This window comes from Stigmatopora argus, chromosome 6 (assembly GCF_051989625.1).
Source record: "Stigmatopora argus isolate UIUO_Sarg chromosome 6, RoL_Sarg_1.0, whole genome shotgun sequence".
Classification (NCBI taxonomy): Eukaryota; Metazoa; Chordata; class Actinopteri; order Syngnathiformes; family Syngnathidae; genus Stigmatopora; species Stigmatopora argus.
In genome coordinates this window covers 2,010,889-2,027,001 of record NC_135392.1, presented here as the reverse complement: position 1 = coordinate 2,027,001, position 16,113 = coordinate 2,010,889, and the positions used below count along the sequence as shown (strand labels likewise).

At 41.0% G+C, this 16,113-nt stretch overlaps 3 protein-coding genes across 6 annotated transcripts; 2 read left to right on the top strand and 1 right to left on the bottom strand.

Moving 5' to 3' along the window:
* Positions 1–277: 277 nt before the first annotated feature.
* tma7 (translation machinery associated 7 homolog) lies at positions 278–1,476 on the bottom strand. Its single transcript, XM_077603381.1, has 4 exons — positions 1,332–1,476; positions 994–1,049; positions 805–892; positions 278–554 (listed from the first exon to the last, which is right to left on the bottom strand). The coding sequence occupies exons 1-4, from the start codon at positions 1,345–1,347 to the stop codon at positions 520–522; spliced, it is 195 nt and encodes a 64-aa protein (XP_077459507.1). The 5' UTR covers positions 1,348–1,476; the 3' UTR covers positions 278–519.
* A 504-nt stretch (positions 1,477–1,980) lies between these two features.
* Positions 1,981–4,349, top strand: pxmp4 (peroxisomal membrane protein 4). The gene is made up of 4 exons (XM_077603387.1): positions 1,981–2,234; positions 2,340–2,402; positions 2,995–3,193; positions 3,969–4,349. The coding sequence occupies exons 1-4, from the start codon at positions 2,122–2,124 to the stop codon at positions 4,236–4,238; spliced, it is 645 nt and encodes a 214-aa protein (XP_077459513.1). The 5' UTR covers positions 1,981–2,121; the 3' UTR covers positions 4,239–4,349.
* Positions 4,350–6,002: 1,653 nt separating this feature from the next.
* Positions 6,003–14,235, top strand: tgm5l (transglutaminase 5, like). Of its 4 annotated transcripts, none has more exons than XM_077603775.1 (15): positions 6,003–6,310; positions 6,643–6,749; positions 6,836–6,944; positions 7,550–7,713; positions 7,786–8,016; positions 9,501–9,619; positions 9,692–9,820; positions 10,202–10,379; positions 10,457–10,592; positions 11,588–11,691; positions 11,765–12,004; positions 12,087–12,146; positions 13,198–13,556; positions 13,833–13,969; positions 14,030–14,235. In XM_077603775.1, exons 4-15 carry the CDS (start codon positions 7,551–7,553, stop codon positions 14,178–14,180), a joined length of 2,007 nt encoding a protein of 668 aa, XP_077459901.1. In that variant the 5' UTR covers positions 6,003–6,310; positions 6,643–6,749; positions 6,836–6,944; position 7,550; the 3' UTR covers positions 14,181–14,235. The 4 variants fall into 4 exon arrangements, with proteins under 4 accessions (XP_077459901.1, XP_077459899.1, XP_077459900.1 ...); XM_077603773.1 differs by having other exon boundaries at positions 7,539–7,713; XM_077603774.1 differs by having other exon boundaries at positions 6,643–6,944.
* The last annotated feature ends 1,878 nt before the right edge of the window (positions 14,236–16,113 follow it).

Here is a 16,113-nt window from a genome sequence, read left to right as displayed (position 1 = left end):
AAAACTACCATACTTGGGACAAACTGATTGAAATCCACAGCAGGATGATTGGACGCCACATGATTCAGCTTCAGGGTAAAAAAAAGTGCTCCTTTTGCAGTGACATGCGTAATCGTCGGCCATCTTGGGTGGGGCGACCGCAGTTGAATTCATTCTCAAACAAGGCACATTATTATCTTATTTGACTCTATATCGATGAAGTTATTTTACTTCTTTATCAGTACAACACTAGAGCCAAAGATTTAAAAATAAAAAAAAGGTAACACCATAGTTGGTCTAATTTTAAAACATTTTATTAGTCTCTCCCACACTTACAACAAAATGTCATAAAAACCCAAACATGTTAGTGAGTTTTCAATTCCAACAGTGACCAACCTTGTTTGGCTGGGCAATGTTTACGACAAGAAAATATCACAATGTGAAAACAGTACACTGGAGTCCTCCAGTTAGTTGACATTGTTTGGGAGCCATCGCCAAAAAAACCGACACTTAAATCGACTTAAAGAAAATTGTCAGGCCTCACTTCTTCCCTGACTTCTTGATGCCACTGCCACCTGGTGGAAGCACAACACAGCTGCATTAGAAAATTCATTTCATCCCAAATGCAAGTAAGAATTTTCCTTTTTGTAAATATTCATATTTCTCTCTAAATATTACACTGTATGACTTCTTGCATTTCCCACGTGTCAACTGACCATTGCTCACGACACAGTGGTTGGGAAACACTGCAATAATCTATTCATATCATATTGAGCATGCAAATCAGAATAATCTGACCGTAAATAACAATTAATAACGGTCTACCTAGAGGTCCCTTTCCTGAAGCTTTGGCCTTCAAAGCCTCCAAAGCCTTCTGTTCTTCCTTTTGCTTCTGCTTGAAGGCCGCGTCCTCCTGCGCACATTTCATATTGTTCAGTTGATAATTCCGTTGAACACAATCCGTGCATGTCTATCTACTTTAATAGAAATGCAAAACATTGCAGTATTTTTTACCTCATCTGCGTCTTTGGCCTGTTTTTTGGGAGCCTTCAACGGTTTCTTTTTGCCTCCTGGTGATGACATGGATGTGTTATTGTTAATGGAGGATACATCTGACTAACAGGTATGATTATAAGTTCATAAAACGGTTAGTAACTGTTAAAGTAGTCTAGAAATGTCATGTTTTCCTTTAGTGTACTTCTTTTAATGACTATGCCAACAAGCGTTGTTCTCTATAGCAACAGCTAAAGCTAGTTTATCCACGCACACAGCCTTGCCACAATGATTTGATTATTATAATTACACAAATATATGAAAGCGGGTGTTATCAGTGATATGAAATAATCTCTCACCTTCCCTGCCAGACATCTTTTCGAGTTAAGATAAGCAAAGCGATGTGGAAAAAGTCTGTGTTTTGATGGTAATATTGCAACGCCTCAATTGACAGTAAAGAAGCCGCGCCGCAAGGACCTCTCTAAAGGAACCTTGAACCCGGAAATAGAAGCATTCTTATTTGCCTGATCTTTTTTATGTAGTCGCGTATCTGCAGCAACATTTTTTTTAGTAATGGGTTTTTATAATTTAATATATTAATTTAAAAAGCACTTACTCTCATGGTCTCATAGTTTCCTCGTTGACTGCAAAAAGGCTACTGTATTGTGTTGAATAACAAAAAAAAACATCACATGGTGGTCATTTTGGGACAGAGCTACTGGTTGCTCATATAGCAACAAAAACAATAGGGTGTTTTTAAGTAACTATACAGTTTTCAAGAGTATCATTTTGTTTTTGAATTTAGTGCTGTAGATTATTTATTCCATAGTGTAAAATAATTATAAAAATGCAATGCGTTGACGAGCGGATGTGACGTATCATGATGACAGCTGTCCCTTTTTTCATTTAGCACACGGTAAGCTAACAAAAATTGAATTTTAAAATAAATTTCTCCAGAAAAAAATCCTTATAATTTTAAAAACCCGGTTTTACAAAAAAACAGCATACAGTTATCATAAAAATCTACGTTTAATAACGGAACTGTAATGCTTTTAATGTGTACCTCAACGGTATTATTTTAGAGTGACACATCATTAAACTCCACCCAGGTGTGAATGGTTAAGAGTTTTCAAATGTCAATAGTAAATCATGGCGGTACCAGAACTTCTTAAAACTTTACTTTACACCGTCAATCACCTTTTACAACAAGAAAAATACAAAGCAGCTCTTGCAGTCCTTAAAGGCTTCCGAAATGGCGTTGTGTGAGTGAATTCAAATTCTTCCCTGAAAAAGTTTTATCCGAAAATGTGCCTGCTTCATATCATAAATACGTATCTTTAATCTCTTCGCCATTTTGTGTGTCTCAGATATGGAGCTAAAATCAGAGCACCGCATGCATTTGTCATGACTTTTCTGTTCCGGAGTGGAAGGTGAGTTTTCAATATTTAACTCCTTCGTTGACATTGATAGAGATGGAATCTTAAATGGGTTAAATCAGCATTTTTCAGTGTCATTGACGACGATAGACGTTGATTGTCGTCAATGGCACCCCAAATGACAGGTGTAGTGATCAGATAAAAATATTTGCATTCTGCAGAGCATAATTTATCCTCCACTGACCAAAATGTTAGCAATATTTTGTCCTTTGATGACCTGCTATTAACAATATGCCCATAGTTGCCTGGGATTGGCTCCGGCACCCCCGCGGCCCTTTTGAGGATAAGCGGTATGGACAATGAATGAATAAATATATCTTAAAACCCTGATATTTTTTGGGGTAACTATGTAATCTGGCCCGATTTCCGATCATAAAAGCGTGCTCAACAATTCATTGTTTGGCAGAATACGATTAATCTCAATTAATCTCACAGTTAATTCTTTTAACCGATTGATGGCCATAGACACCGAGTCCATTTGACCCGAAAAGTCTGGGTATTCTGACTACTTTTAGCAATTAATCTAATACGATTAATGGCGATTAATCTCATGCGATTAATTCCGATGTTTTCTCTCCTTTTCAAGCGTGGCGGACAAACTGCGAGCCATTTTCAAGGCCACCTACACTCACTCGCGCAACCTGGCGTGTTTCGTCTTCACGTACAAGGGACTGCAAGCCCTGTTGGCGAAGCTCCAAGGGCGCCGTTTGCAGTCCCATTCCTTCCTGGCCGCCTGCGTCGGAGGCTGCTTGGTGTTTGGTGACAACAACAATATCAACAGCCAGGTAGGACGCTCACATTTTAAAATGTATTTATTTTGACCTGAAAATGCTCTGAATCCTTTTTATTCTCTTGTTAATATTATTGTGCTATTTATTTTTCTATTCCAATTTTTTTAAATGATTTTTTTTGTCATTTTTAAAGAAAACAAACAGTAAAAGTAGTCTTTTTATTCTTTTAAATTTGATTTGAAAAACAAATAAGTCAATAGTCAGTCCTGTTTGCTATTTTAATTGGTTCTCTTTTTTTAATAACAAAAGTAAAATAATCAACCACTCACCCTCAAATTGAATCACATTTTCCGTTTCATATTTAAAACAGATCCCGCATGTTTGATTGCAATGCCTTTATTCTTTCTTGGGTTATTTTGAACTCAAACCTCTGTGACCTTTGACCTCATCACCCTAAAATATAATCACTTCTTCTCCTTCTTAATCAAAACATCTGCAAATTTGATGATAATCCCTTCATTCATTCTTGAGTGATCATGAACATAAACCTACAAAAAAACCCTCTCTGACCTTTGACCTTCAACCCCATGACCCCAAAATGAAATGGCCTCTTCCATTTTATTTTTCAAGTTTATTAATAATCCCCCTATTCATTCCCGAATAATCTCCAAGACAAACCCACAAACTGATTACCGACTGTATTCTCGGGACTATAAGTCTCAAAATCCGGCAGTCGCCTCATTTGTCCGTTCATTTTCTGAACCGCTTCAATTCCCATCATGCTTTGCGGCAGCCCTAATGCAAAGTGTTCCGGATTTGGTGGTTCCAGATCAACATGTACCTGCTTTCCCGCATCTTGTTCGCCTTTTCCCGTCTGGCGGTGGAAAAGGGGCTTTGCCCCCGTCCCCGGCGGGACCCCTTCCCGCTCTTGGCCACCCTGGTGTGGGGGGCGGTCCTGTGGCTCTTCGAGTACCACCCGCACACGCTCCAGCCGTCGCTGCGCTCGTCCATGACGTACCTTTACCACGACAGCGACGTGTGGCACGACGTCCGGGACTTTGCGCTTTACAACAAGGTTTCTCCGCCTGCCCTAAAATGAACATTTGAGGCGACTGACGCATTTTGCGTCCGGGCGTTGAAGCGGACGTGGATGTCTACATTTGACAAAGTCAGGCCCCTCCCCCTACATATTAAAAGACTGTAAATAATATCTATTTAAATGTCATTGTTTTTCGTAGTTCAGTCATTGAACTCTTTGGCTGCCACTGATCCAACAACATTGCATTTGACTGGCATCTAAATAGTTAACTGTAAATATTTTAATTTTTTTAGATTTTTAAATAGTAATGATAACCATATATATATATATATATATATATATATATATATATATATATATATATATATATATATATATACAGACGCTCCCCTACTTACGAACATTCAACTTACGAACGGTACATACGAACATGTCTGCAAATTGCGTTTAAGTCCAAAAATGTTCGCAAGTCCAATTTTGTATTTCGCGTCTTTTTCGGAGTAGTACTTCTTTCCGCCGCTAATACCGACGCCTGGCGCTGTGAGAGCTCAGCTCACCCAGCATCTACCTTCCGCATTGCAACGAAGAAGAAGTGCGTGAATGTATCTCCAGTGTGCAAAGAACCTTTTTCATTTGTATCATTAAATATCTCATGCATCCAATATTGAATATGGTTGGTAAAAAGCTAAAGGCTTCTATTGAGGGAGTTGGAAGGAAGAGGCAAGCCATTTCATTTGAAACGAGTGGCAATAATAACGAAGCTTGATGCGCGTCAGAAAGTGGTGAGCGTTGCACATTCAGTACCATTTATAAACAGAAAGATCGAGCAGCAGGACCCAAATATTGAACGTTGCACAAAGTTTGCAAATCAATTGAATGATGCCATACAGTGCTACTGCATCATTTATGATGAAAAAAAGAAGAAAACTGTGCAATCGTCATTAGGTCGCTTCTTTTGGCCAGTTTCTAATACATAAATCTATCTCTCTCTCTACAGTACTGTACATATTCTCTCCATTTTATTAAATGTTTTTTTTTCAGTACAAACCAATGCGTGTTACTTATACAAGCCTTAAACATACAAATGCACTTATATAAACCTTCAATATACTTATATAGGCCTTAAACATAAATTATAATACAAAATATAGCACTAAATCAACTTACAAACAAATTCAACTTATGAACAATCGCTCGGAACCAATTGCGTTCGTAAGTTGAGGAGTGTCTGTATCTGTGACCACTGACTAAAATCTAAAATTTTAGTTTCCTTTTTTTTTTTTACTCCTATGATGCATTTTTTTAAAATATTCATTTTGCAGATCTAAATAGTTAACTGTAAATATTTCTTTTTTTTCCTTTTTTTTTTTTTACATTTTTTAAATAGTAATATAAACATATAAATCTGGGACCATAGACTAAAATCTAAAATTTTCATATTTTTTTTTACTCTTATGATGCATTTTTTTTAAATATACATTTTTCACATCTAAATAGTTAACCGTAAATATATATATATATATATATATTTTTTTTTACATTTTTAAATAGTGATGATAAACATAAATCTGGGACCACAGACTAAAATCTAAAATGTTAATTGCCTTTTTTGATGCATTATATATATATATATATATATATATATATATATATATATATATATATATATATATATATATATATACTATTTGAAAATGAAAAAAAAAAAAAAAATATATATATATATATATATATATATATATATATATATATATATATGTATATATATATATATATATATATATATTTTCATTTTCATTTTCAAATAGTAATGATAACCACTATTTCCCACCGGACCGCCGCTTTGATTGATCTCATCTCTTTTTCTGAACTGCTTTATCCTCATTAGGGTCGCAAGGGGGTGCTCGAGCCTATCCCAGCTGTCTCCGGGCCAGAGGCGGGGGACACCCTGAACAACCATTCACGCCCACACTCCTAGCTAGGGGCAATTTAGAGTGTCCAATCAGCCTACCACACGTGTCTTTGGAATGTGGGAGGAAACCGGAGTACCCGGGAAAAAAAACCCACGCAGGCAAACATGCAAACTCCACACTGGTGAACCGACCTGGACTCGAACCCAGGACCCCAGACCTGTGAGTCCGACACGCTAACCCAGGGTTCGGGAACCTTTTTGACGAAGAGAGCCCAAAACAATTCATATTTTCCAATGTTATTCCTTATGAGCCATACCACAAATTTAAAAGTCAAAATACATACATGTAAACGAGTGCCTTTTCAATTTTTGGGGGGTAATTTCACCACTTTTAAAGTGGAAAAAACTGAATATTTTTTAAAAGATTCCTATGCTGTTGCTAATCAATGAGAGGATGCATTCCAGAAGAGTCTACTGCAAAAAAAAAAGAAGATTAAAGCAATTCTAGGTGTAATTATCTCAGTTCTGTCACCATCGATTTCCATATTTTAGCTCACAGGTTAGCAAAGAGCCAGATGCACCCATCAAAAGAGCCACATGTGGCTCCCGAGCCATAGGTTCCCTACCCCTGCGCTAACCACTCCTTCAACCTAAAAATTGTGAGTGTGCCGAAAACACAGGCTCCGATCTTAACGGGCACCATTTGAGAAATGGCAACAACGCGTAAGATTTTTTTTGGGGGCAGGAATTTTGGCGTCTGGGCGTGGGCCTTGCGTCATCGCTGGCGTTACCAGTCGAACGGAATGCCGACGAAGGCGTGGCCGCGGCAGTCAAAGCCCAAAGAACGAGTTCAGGTGAGCAACATTTCGTTCTGTCTTTTTGACATCTCGGACGCTTCGTAGCAATTAATCTCATTTGATTAATCGCAATTCATCTCGTGCGATTGATCGCAATTCATCCCGTGCGATTAATCGCAATTCCGCTCGTGCGATTAATCGCAATTCATCTCGTGCGATTGATCGCAATTCATCTCGTGCGATTGATCGCAATTCATCTCGTGCGATTGATCGCAATTCATCTCGTGCGATTAATCGCAATTCGTCTCGTGCGATTAATCGCAATTCGTCTCGTGCGATTAATCGCAATTCGTCTCGTGCGATTAATCGCAATTCGTCTCGTGCGATTAATCGCAATTCGTCTCGTGCGATTAATCGCAATTCGTCTCGTGCGATTAATCGCAATTCGTCTCGTGCGATTAATCGCAATTCGTCTCGTGCGATTAATCGCAATTCGTCTCGTGCGATTAATCGCAATTCGTCTCGTGTGATCATTCGCAATTAATCTCGTGCGATTATTTGCAATTAATCTCGTGCGATTATTCACAATTAATCTCGTGCGATCATTCGCAATTAATTTTGTGCGATCATTCGCAATTAATTTCGTGCCAGCTCGTTTCCAGCATGCGACAATTGGATTTGGAAATCGAGGAGAACCTGCAGCGACACCGGACCGACGCTTTCGCTCACTCCCAAACCCTGGTGGTCCGCAGAGGGGCGGTCTTCAGAGTCAGTCTGCCCAGGACGCTTCGCCTTTTCGACGCCTTGACGGTCAAAATCACGCTGGGTAAGAAAAGGAATTCATCTCTCGTCTTGGTTCATTTTCATCACCTGGCTTCTCTTTTTTAAACATTTTCAGGTCGCTTGTACGTGAGAATTCCCGTCAACCCCTCCCCGAGCCGCCACCTGTCCCGTTGGGTAGCGTTCCGGGACCCCGAGGGGGGCCCCGGCAAGCTCTCGGTCTTCATCTGGAGCCCCGTTTCGGCCTCGGTGGGACGTTACGCTTTGAGAATATCGGCGTTCGCCCGCCAGGAGTTGACGTTCCGCGCTTCGGGCAAATTCATCCTGCTGTGCAACCCTTGGTGTCGAGGTGAGTCCTCGTCGTCACGGCGACGGGAATCCCAGTTGGAAACGGCTTGAACGCGTGTTAAAAAACCAAGTAATTATTGAAACATCAACAAACATTAAATTAAATGGAAGATTCTGCTTCCAATAAAAAAAATCTTGATTTTTCTTTCATTTCCGAACCACTTATCCTCACTAGGTTCGCGGGGGGTGCTTGAACCGGTGGCCAATTTCTTTTGAATGAATGTTTTTTTTCCAAGTCATACCGTTTTTAAAAAATATGAAAAACTTTGAAACAAAACACAAACGTAAGAATTCATGTTAAAACATTTTCACATGCAAACTTATCAATACTGGCTAACTGTCTTACAGCCCCCCCCCAAAAAAACAAAAAATAAAACAAAAAATGGGGCCCCAAGAATGAAAAGATAGTGAGTGACCTGTGCGACATAGCTACCAGCTTCCAAAAAGATCGGTCCCCGAACGCCAGTCGACTCGGACTTCAAAGTTACCAAAAGGTGTCACTGTTTCAAAGAAAATGAATCAATAGGTTGCTAACAACATTTTCCACTGGAAAAGTGTGGGGGTTCACTTGGACCGGATTGGTCAATGGCATCCAAAAACAAAGCATTGAGTTCTTTTGGGGGCCTTTACAAGGTCGCTATGTGGCCCGGAAAAGTCAATCATGAGTGCCGACTTTCTGTTTTAGGATCAAATTAAAATGAAGAGTATAGATGTATATTAAATTTCCTGATTTTCCCCCTTTTAAATAAATAATTGTCATTTTTTATCTTTTTTTTCTGGGTTTTTAGGTCAAAAATCATTTTGTAAAATCTAAATATATATAAAAACAAGCTAAAATAAACATTGTTTTAGATCTATAAAAAAACTGAATATTCAGGGCTTTTAATCCAGTTCTTTTAATCCATTTATTAAAAAAAATATCTAAATATTATATCTAAAATGGTCCGGCCCACATGAAGTCGAGTTGACGTTAACGTGGCCCGCGAACCAACCCAAGTTTCACACCCCTGGTATAGATGTATATTAAATTTCCTGATATCCCCCCTTTTAAATCAATAATTGTAATTTTTTAATCCATTTTTTCTGTGTTTTTAGTTAAAAAAATATTTTGTAAAATAAAAAAAAATATTTAAAAAACAGCTAAAATAAACATTGTTTTAGATCTATAAAAATGGAACATTCAGGGCTTTTAATCCAGTTCTTTTAATCCATTTATTAAAAAAAAAATCTAAATATTATATCTAAAATGGTCCGGCCCACATGAAGTCGAGTTGACGTTAACGTGGCCCGCGAACCAACCCGAGTTTGACACCCCTGATCTAAATCAAGTCAGGACTACTTTGCAATGCTAATGCTACTCATGTAGCATAAACTAAAAATATGATCCCAGACAAAGCAAACGGGCATATTTCAACAAATCTAACCAAATATCAATCTTATCAAAATGAAAATGAAATATTAAAAGTAGTTTTACTGCCTTCCCAGCTGACAGCGTCTTCCTCCCGCACGAGGACCAACGAGAAGAATACGTCCAGAACGACTCCAGCTTGCTTTTCATGGGGACGGCTACCAACATCGTGTCCAGGCCTTGGTCCATGGACCAGGTTTGTCCAAAAAAAAAAAAAACACAGTTCTCTCATTTGTCACAAATATTATTATAATTTTTCCCGTCGTAGTTTGAGCCAGACGTCCTGGAAGCGTGTCTCGACTTATTGGACGTCAGTCCGGAGCACCAACGCAATGAAAAACTGGACTACCTCCACCGCAAGGACCCGGTCTACATCAGTCGAGTGGTTTCGGCCATGGTGAGCGCAAAAAAAATGGCCGCCAAGGACGGCGACGAACGTCCCAAACATTTGGATTGGAAGACATTTTTTCAGTCCAAATGGATTGGACGTCCATTTCCGTCATTTTGGTTCCATCTTTTAAGTACCACCGATGTAAGACTGAGTGGTTAGCACGTCGGGCTCGCAGTTCTGGGGTCGAGGGTTCGATCCCATGTTCTCCCCCCGGGCTCGCGTGGGTTTTCTTCCAGTACTCCGGTTTCCTCCCACATCCCAAAAACAATGCTAAGCTAATCGAAGACTCTAAATTGCCCCTAGCTATGATTGGTTGTTTGTCTTCCTTGCGCCCTGTGATTGGCTGGCCAACGATTCAAGCTTTAAAGATGGCGTTTTTTTTTGCAGATCAACTGCCAGGACGACCGCGGCGTCCTGCAGGGCAACTGGTCGGGAGATTTCAGCGGCGGCGTCAATGCGTCGTCCTGGACGGGCAGCGGCGAGATCCTGACCAGCTGGGCCCGCTCCGGCTTCCACCCGGTCAAGTACGGCCAGTGCTGGGTGTTCGCCGCCGTCATGTGCACGGGTGATCCGGCTCGCCCGCCAATTCTTCCGGGCTTTTATCTGGGCGGCGATTGGACGACGGAATGTTTGTCTCGACAGTCATGCGCGCCCTGGGCATCCCTTGCCGAGTGGTCACCAATTTCAACTCGGCGCACGACACCAACGGCAACCTGGTCATCGAGGAGTTCTACAGTGAGATGGGCGTGAAATTGAAAAGCACCAAAGACTCCATTTGGTTAGTATTCTATCTTTCTGTTTAAGGGGAGGGGCCTCGGAGTACTTGGCCACGCCCTTCATTTAATTTTTTGTCACTTCCTTATCGCTCTTGGGGAATTTTTGGAGGGCTTTCGGTTGATGTCGGGGCATGCAGATGATTTGGGTCACTTCCTGTACAGCACATGTGTCAAAGTGGCGGACCGGGGGCCAAATCTGGCCCGCCGCATCATTTTGTGCGGCCCGGGAAAGTAAATCATGAGTCCCAACTTTCCGTTTTAGGAAATTAAAATGAAGAGTATAGATGTATACGAAATTTCCTGATTTTCCCCCTTTTAAATCAATAATTGTCATTTTTTAATCCATTTTTTCTGTGTTTTTAGTTCAAAAATCATTTTGTAAAATCTAAAAATATATATATAAAAAAGCTCAAATAAACATTGTTTTAAATCTATAAAAAACTGAATATTCAGGGATTTTAATCCATTTATTAAAAAAAAATCTAAATATTATATCTAAAATGATCCGGCCCACGTGAAATCAAGTTGATGTTAAAGCGGCCCGCGAACCAATTAGAGTCTGATACCCCTGCTGTACAGTAACCCAACAGGAAGTGACCTGTGCATGGCCCCTCATTTGTTTTCTTGTCATTCCGGTCACTTCCTGTTAATTTGAGGGCATTTCTGAGGTGATTTCAGTTGATGTGAAGCCCTGCTGATGATTTGGGTCACTTCCTATACAGTAACCCAACAGGAAATGACCTATGCATGCCTCCCCCTTTTTCCGCTCACTTCCTGTTTCTCTTTTGTTACTTCCTTTTTGCTTTTGGGCCATTTCTGAGGTACTTTCAATTGATGTCAGGGCCTGCAGATGACTTCCTGTTGATTTTTGGGTCACTGAACAGGAAGTGCATGGAAACCAGAGCATTTAAAGACAAATTCCAAGCCAGATTTGGTGGGTTTTTGATTTAATTAAAAAAAATAACCGTTTCCTGTAACCCGGACTGTTTTCAAACAGGAACTTCCACGTGTGGGTGGAGTGTTGGATGACTCGACGGGATTTGGGCGGCGACATGGACGGCTGGCAGGTTCTTGATCCCACCCCGCAGGAGAGGAGCCGAGGTCAGGCGAGGGTGCCGAAGCACCCCCCACCCCCCGTCCGTCCGTCCGTTGGCCCTAAAACTCTCCTCCACAGGCGTGTTCTGCTGCGGTCCGGCGCCGGTCCGAGCCATCAAGGAACGCCGCGTCCACCTGCCTTACGACGTCTCCTTCGTGTACGCCGAGGTCAACGCCGACGTGTACACGGCGGTGGTCAGCGGGGGTCGCGTGGTGAGCCGCAGCGTGGACACGCAACGGGTCGGCCCCGTCATTTGCACCAAGGAGATCGGATTTCCCAGAATCCACGACGTCACCGCCGATTATAAGAACGTCAAAAGTAAGAGAGCATTTTCTTGGAGAAAAAACATTTTAATCCCTTTTTTTTGCATGACTAAAAAGCTCTTTATTCCCTTGAACAGGCCAGTATTGCAGCCTCTCGTCCAGCAGGTCCGACAGCTCGACGGCAAGCCGGAGTTCTGGTGAGAAAAACGAGTCGGCGACCTTTCCCTTTCGGGGTGGGCTCCGCCATTATCTCCCGATAGATAAATGTTCCATACCTGGAAAGCATTCCTGTCTTTTACAGGTCATTTCCTGTTTACTAGCTATTCATTTGGGTCATTTCCTGTTTACTAGCTATTCACTTCCTGTACAGTAACCCAATTGGAAGTAACCTGCGCATGTGCCCTCAATTTGTTTTTGTCATTTTGGTCACTTCTTGTTGATTGAAATGACTTTCTGTTCATTTTGGGTCACTGAACAGGAAGTGACACGGGAAATTTTAGCCAGAAAACTGGAGATTTTAAAGCACGGGTGTCAAAGTGGCGGCCCGGGGGCCGAATCTGGCCCGCCGCATCATTTTGTGGGGCCCGGGAAAGTCAATCATGAGTGCTGACTTTCTGTTTTAGGATCAAATTCAAATGAAGAGTATAGATGTTTATTACATTTTCTGATTTTCCCCCTTTTAAATCAATAATTGTCATTTTTTAATCCATTTTTTCTGTGTTTTTAGTTCAAAAATCATTTTGTAAAATCTAAAAATATATATAAAAAAGCTAAAATAAACATTGATTTAGATCTATAAAAAAATGAATATTCAGGGCTTTTAATTCATTTATAAAAATAAAAAAATCTAAATATTATATGTAAAATGGTCCAGCCCACGTGAAATCAAATTGACGTTAAAGCGGCCCGCAAACCAACCCGACCGAGTCTGACACCCCTGCTGTACAGTAACCCAACAGTGTTTTCAGTTCAAAAATCATTTTGTAAAATTTAAAATATAAAAAAAGCTCCAATAAACATTGTTTTAGATCTATAAAAAAACTGAATATTCAGGGTTTTTAATCCATTTATTAAAAAAAAATCTAAATATTATATCTAAAATGGTCCGGCCCACATGAAATGGAGTTGGCGTTAATGCGGCCCGCGAACCAACCCAAGTCTGACCCCCTTGATTTAAAGTTCATCTTTTACATGTCACTTCCTGATGATATTGAGTCACTAACTATTCATGGCGAATCTTCCCCGCAGACAAAATGTCGGCCGCCCTGACGCTGGACGAAACCCCGGTGTCCGGCGGCGTCCTCCGTCTCACTTTGAAAGTGGTGAACCGGCAGCGGGCGGCCAAGACCCTGAAGGTCCACCTCAACGCGCAGACCAAGGAGTACAACCACAGCCCCGGCGAGACCTTCTGGGAAAAGCACGGCATCCTGCGACTGGGCCCCCTGGAGGCCAAATCTCTGAAGCTGCGCATCTTTCCGACGGAGTACGAAGACCTGGTGGGGGACGACCTGGTCAACTTGGCGGCCGTGCTGGAGGACGCCGCCACGCGGGAGCACGTGCTGGCCGTCCAGGAGTTCCACGTGACCGCGCCGGAACTCGTCGTGGAGGTGGGTCATCACAAAAAAAGCGACGTACCTCTACTTACAAAACTCTTTTTTTTTCGTAAGCAGAACAGTACTTTATATGTAAATTCTGTGTCCCACTTTTTTTTAAATGAAAAATGAAGAAACAGACTAAAATGAAGGAAAATGATTTAATTTGCATATTAAAGGGTTTTGTAACCTGAAAATTTTGTATCTAGAAGTACGAATTTGTAAGTAGAGACGCAACTGTGTACACGAAATAACCGATATCGACCGGCGCGGTCTGCTTTGAAACTTCAGCTCGAGGACGAGGACAAGGTGGCGCTCAAGCGGGAGCATGGCGCCCGCGTGGTCTTCGTCAACCCCTTCTCGCATCCCGTAAGCGGCGTGCTGAGCGTTTCTGGCGCCGGACTCCTGCCGGCCCGCCTCGTTTTCAGGTAAACGCGCATTTCAATCTGGCGGTTTCCGCGTCCGACTGACTTTTGCGTCCTTTCCAGGATGTTGCCGTTGCGTCCGGGAGGAAGCGGCGAGCAACGCTTCACCTTCGTGCCGGCGAGGGTGGGACAGAAGATGCTACAAGTGTCCTTAATGCTCTCCAACAAGACCACCGTCAGAGGATTCAAGATGGTGTCCGTGGAGCATCTTTAGACGTAAAATATTGTTTTTCCTGTCAAATGTGAATGATAAACGGCACTTGAACTGATTCATTTGACTTTTTTTGTCATTTGTTCAGCTGTGATAATTTAAATGTATTTATCTCTGCTTTTGCTTTGCTGAAGAAAAAAGCCGTACTGTACTACATTACTATACTATGTCGTTTTTTACAAAAAAGCCTTACTATACTATGTCGTTTTTTACAAAAAAAAGCCTTACTATACTATGTCATTTTTTAAAGAAAAAAAGCATTACTATGATATGTCGTTTTTTAAGAAAAAAAGCATTACTATACTATGTCGTTTTTTAAGAAAAAAAAGCCTTACTATACTATGTCGTTTTTTAAGAAAAAAAGCATTACTATACTATGTCGTTTTTTAAGAAAAAAAAGCCTTACTATACAATGTCGTTTTTTTTTTTTTGAAAAAAAGCATTACTATAATATGTCGTTTTTTAAGAAAAAAAGCATTACTATACTATGTCGTTTTTTTAAGAAAAAAAAGCCTTACTATACTATGTCGTTTTTTTTTAGAAAAAAAGACTTCCTATGGATGGTCGTTTTTTAAAGAAAAAAAAGCCTTACTATACTATGTCATTTTTTAAAGAAAAAAAGCTTTACTATACTATGTCGTTTTTTAAGAAAAAAAAGCCTTACTATACTATGTCATTTTTTAAGAAAAATAACCCTTACTATACTATGTGGTTTTTTAAGAAGAAGAAAAAAGCCTTACCATCCTATGTTGTTTCATGGTGTAGTGGTTCCCTTACCTGACTGCCATGTGGGCAGGTGTGGTTCACACCCCAGTTAAGAATTGTTTTTCCCTTAGATAGAAACAACCATATGTAGTCAAGACTTTCCAATAATGACAAAGTAAAGTGTGTCCACTTCATGGTGTAGTGGCTTGTTCACTTGACTGCCATGCAGGCAGGTCGGGTTCAACTCCTGGTGTGGAGTCATTTTCCCTTAAATAGAAACAAGTGTGTGTAGTCAAGACTTTCCAATAATGTCAAAGTAAAGTATGTCCACTTCATGGTGTAGTGGTTAACTCACCTGACTACTGTGTGGGCAGGTGGGGTTCGAATCCCGGTGGCTGCTGACTTGCAACAGACTGGTGGATGAACCATTTTGCCATTAAAAAAGACTACCTAAGTCATCTTTCCTTAAATAAGAGCACCCAATGACCATGTATAGGCGGGCCGCCTCGTGGTGTAGTGGGTTAGTCACCTGCCTGCGACCTGGGTGTCGAGGGTTCACGTCCCGGTGTCGCCAGTCAACGACTGCATGGTGTCGGCAGTCGGCCGAAGGCCGACTGTCGAACACCACCAGGACCCCTCCCCCCCAACTGTCTTCCGGTCAGCCGAAGGCTGACCGGAATATAATTGTTTTGCTGAAAAAAATGACTAAGTCTTTATTTTAATGAAAAAAGGATCATCCATTTACTGAACTACATAGTGTAGTGATCAGTCAAACGACAGCGGGATTCGAACCCCAGCCTCCCACATGGCAGTCATGTGAGTTAACCTCTACGCCACGAAGTGGCCACACTTTACTTTGTCATTATTGGAAAGTCTTGACTACAAATATATAGAAACAACTAAGGGAAAGTTTTCCCGACCGGGATTCGAACCCCAGTTGCCCGCATTGCAGTCGGGTGAACAAACCTCTACGCCAAGTGGCCACACTTATCTTTGTCATTATTGGAAAGTCTTGACTACACATGGTTGTTTCTATTTAAGGGAAAATTTATTCCCAACTGGGATTCAGACCACACCTACCCACATGTCAGTCAGGTGAACAAACCTCTACACCATGAAGTAGCCACACCTTACCTTGTAGTTTTTGGAAACCCTTGAGTACACATGGTTGCTTCTATTTAAGGGAAAAATGACACAATTTTTTAAAGAAAAAATCCTTACTATACATGGT

Excerpts from the sequence above, each read along its gene's own strand:
- pxmp4 (XM_077603387.1), top strand. The coding sequence starts at position 2,122 with ATGGCGGTACCAGAACTTCTTAAAACTTTACTTTACACCGTCAATCAC. Across the intron at positions 2,403-2,994 it reads TTTCTGTTCCGGAGTGGAAG|CGTGGCGGACAAACTGCGAG; the intron begins GTGAGTTTTCAA and ends CTCCTTTTCAAG. Across the intron at positions 3,194-3,968 it reads ACAACAATATCAACAGCCAG|ATCAACATGTACCTGCTTTC; the intron begins GTAGGACGCTCA and ends TGGTGGTTCCAG.
- tma7 (XM_077603381.1), bottom strand. Across the intron at positions 893-993 it reads AGGCCAAAGACGCAGATGAG|GAGGACGCGGCCTTCAAGCA; the intron begins GTAAAAAATACT and ends AAATGTGCGCAG. Across the intron at positions 555-804 it reads TTCAGGAAAGGGACCTCTAG|GTGGCAGTGGCATCAAGAAG; the intron begins GTAGACCGTTAT and ends TGCTTCCACCAG.
- tgm5l (XM_077603772.1), top strand. The coding sequence starts at position 6,801 with ATGGCAACAACGCGTAAGATTTTTTTTGGGGGCAGGAATTTTGGCGTC. Across the intron at positions 9,620-9,691 it reads GGCCTTGGTCCATGGACCAG|TTTGAGCCAGACGTCCTGGA; the intron begins GTTTGTCCAAAA and ends TTCCCGTCGTAG. Across the intron at positions 11,692-11,764 it reads CCCGCAGGAGAGGAGCCGAG|GCGTGTTCTGCTGCGGTCCG; the intron begins GTCAGGCGAGGG and ends TCTCCTCCACAG.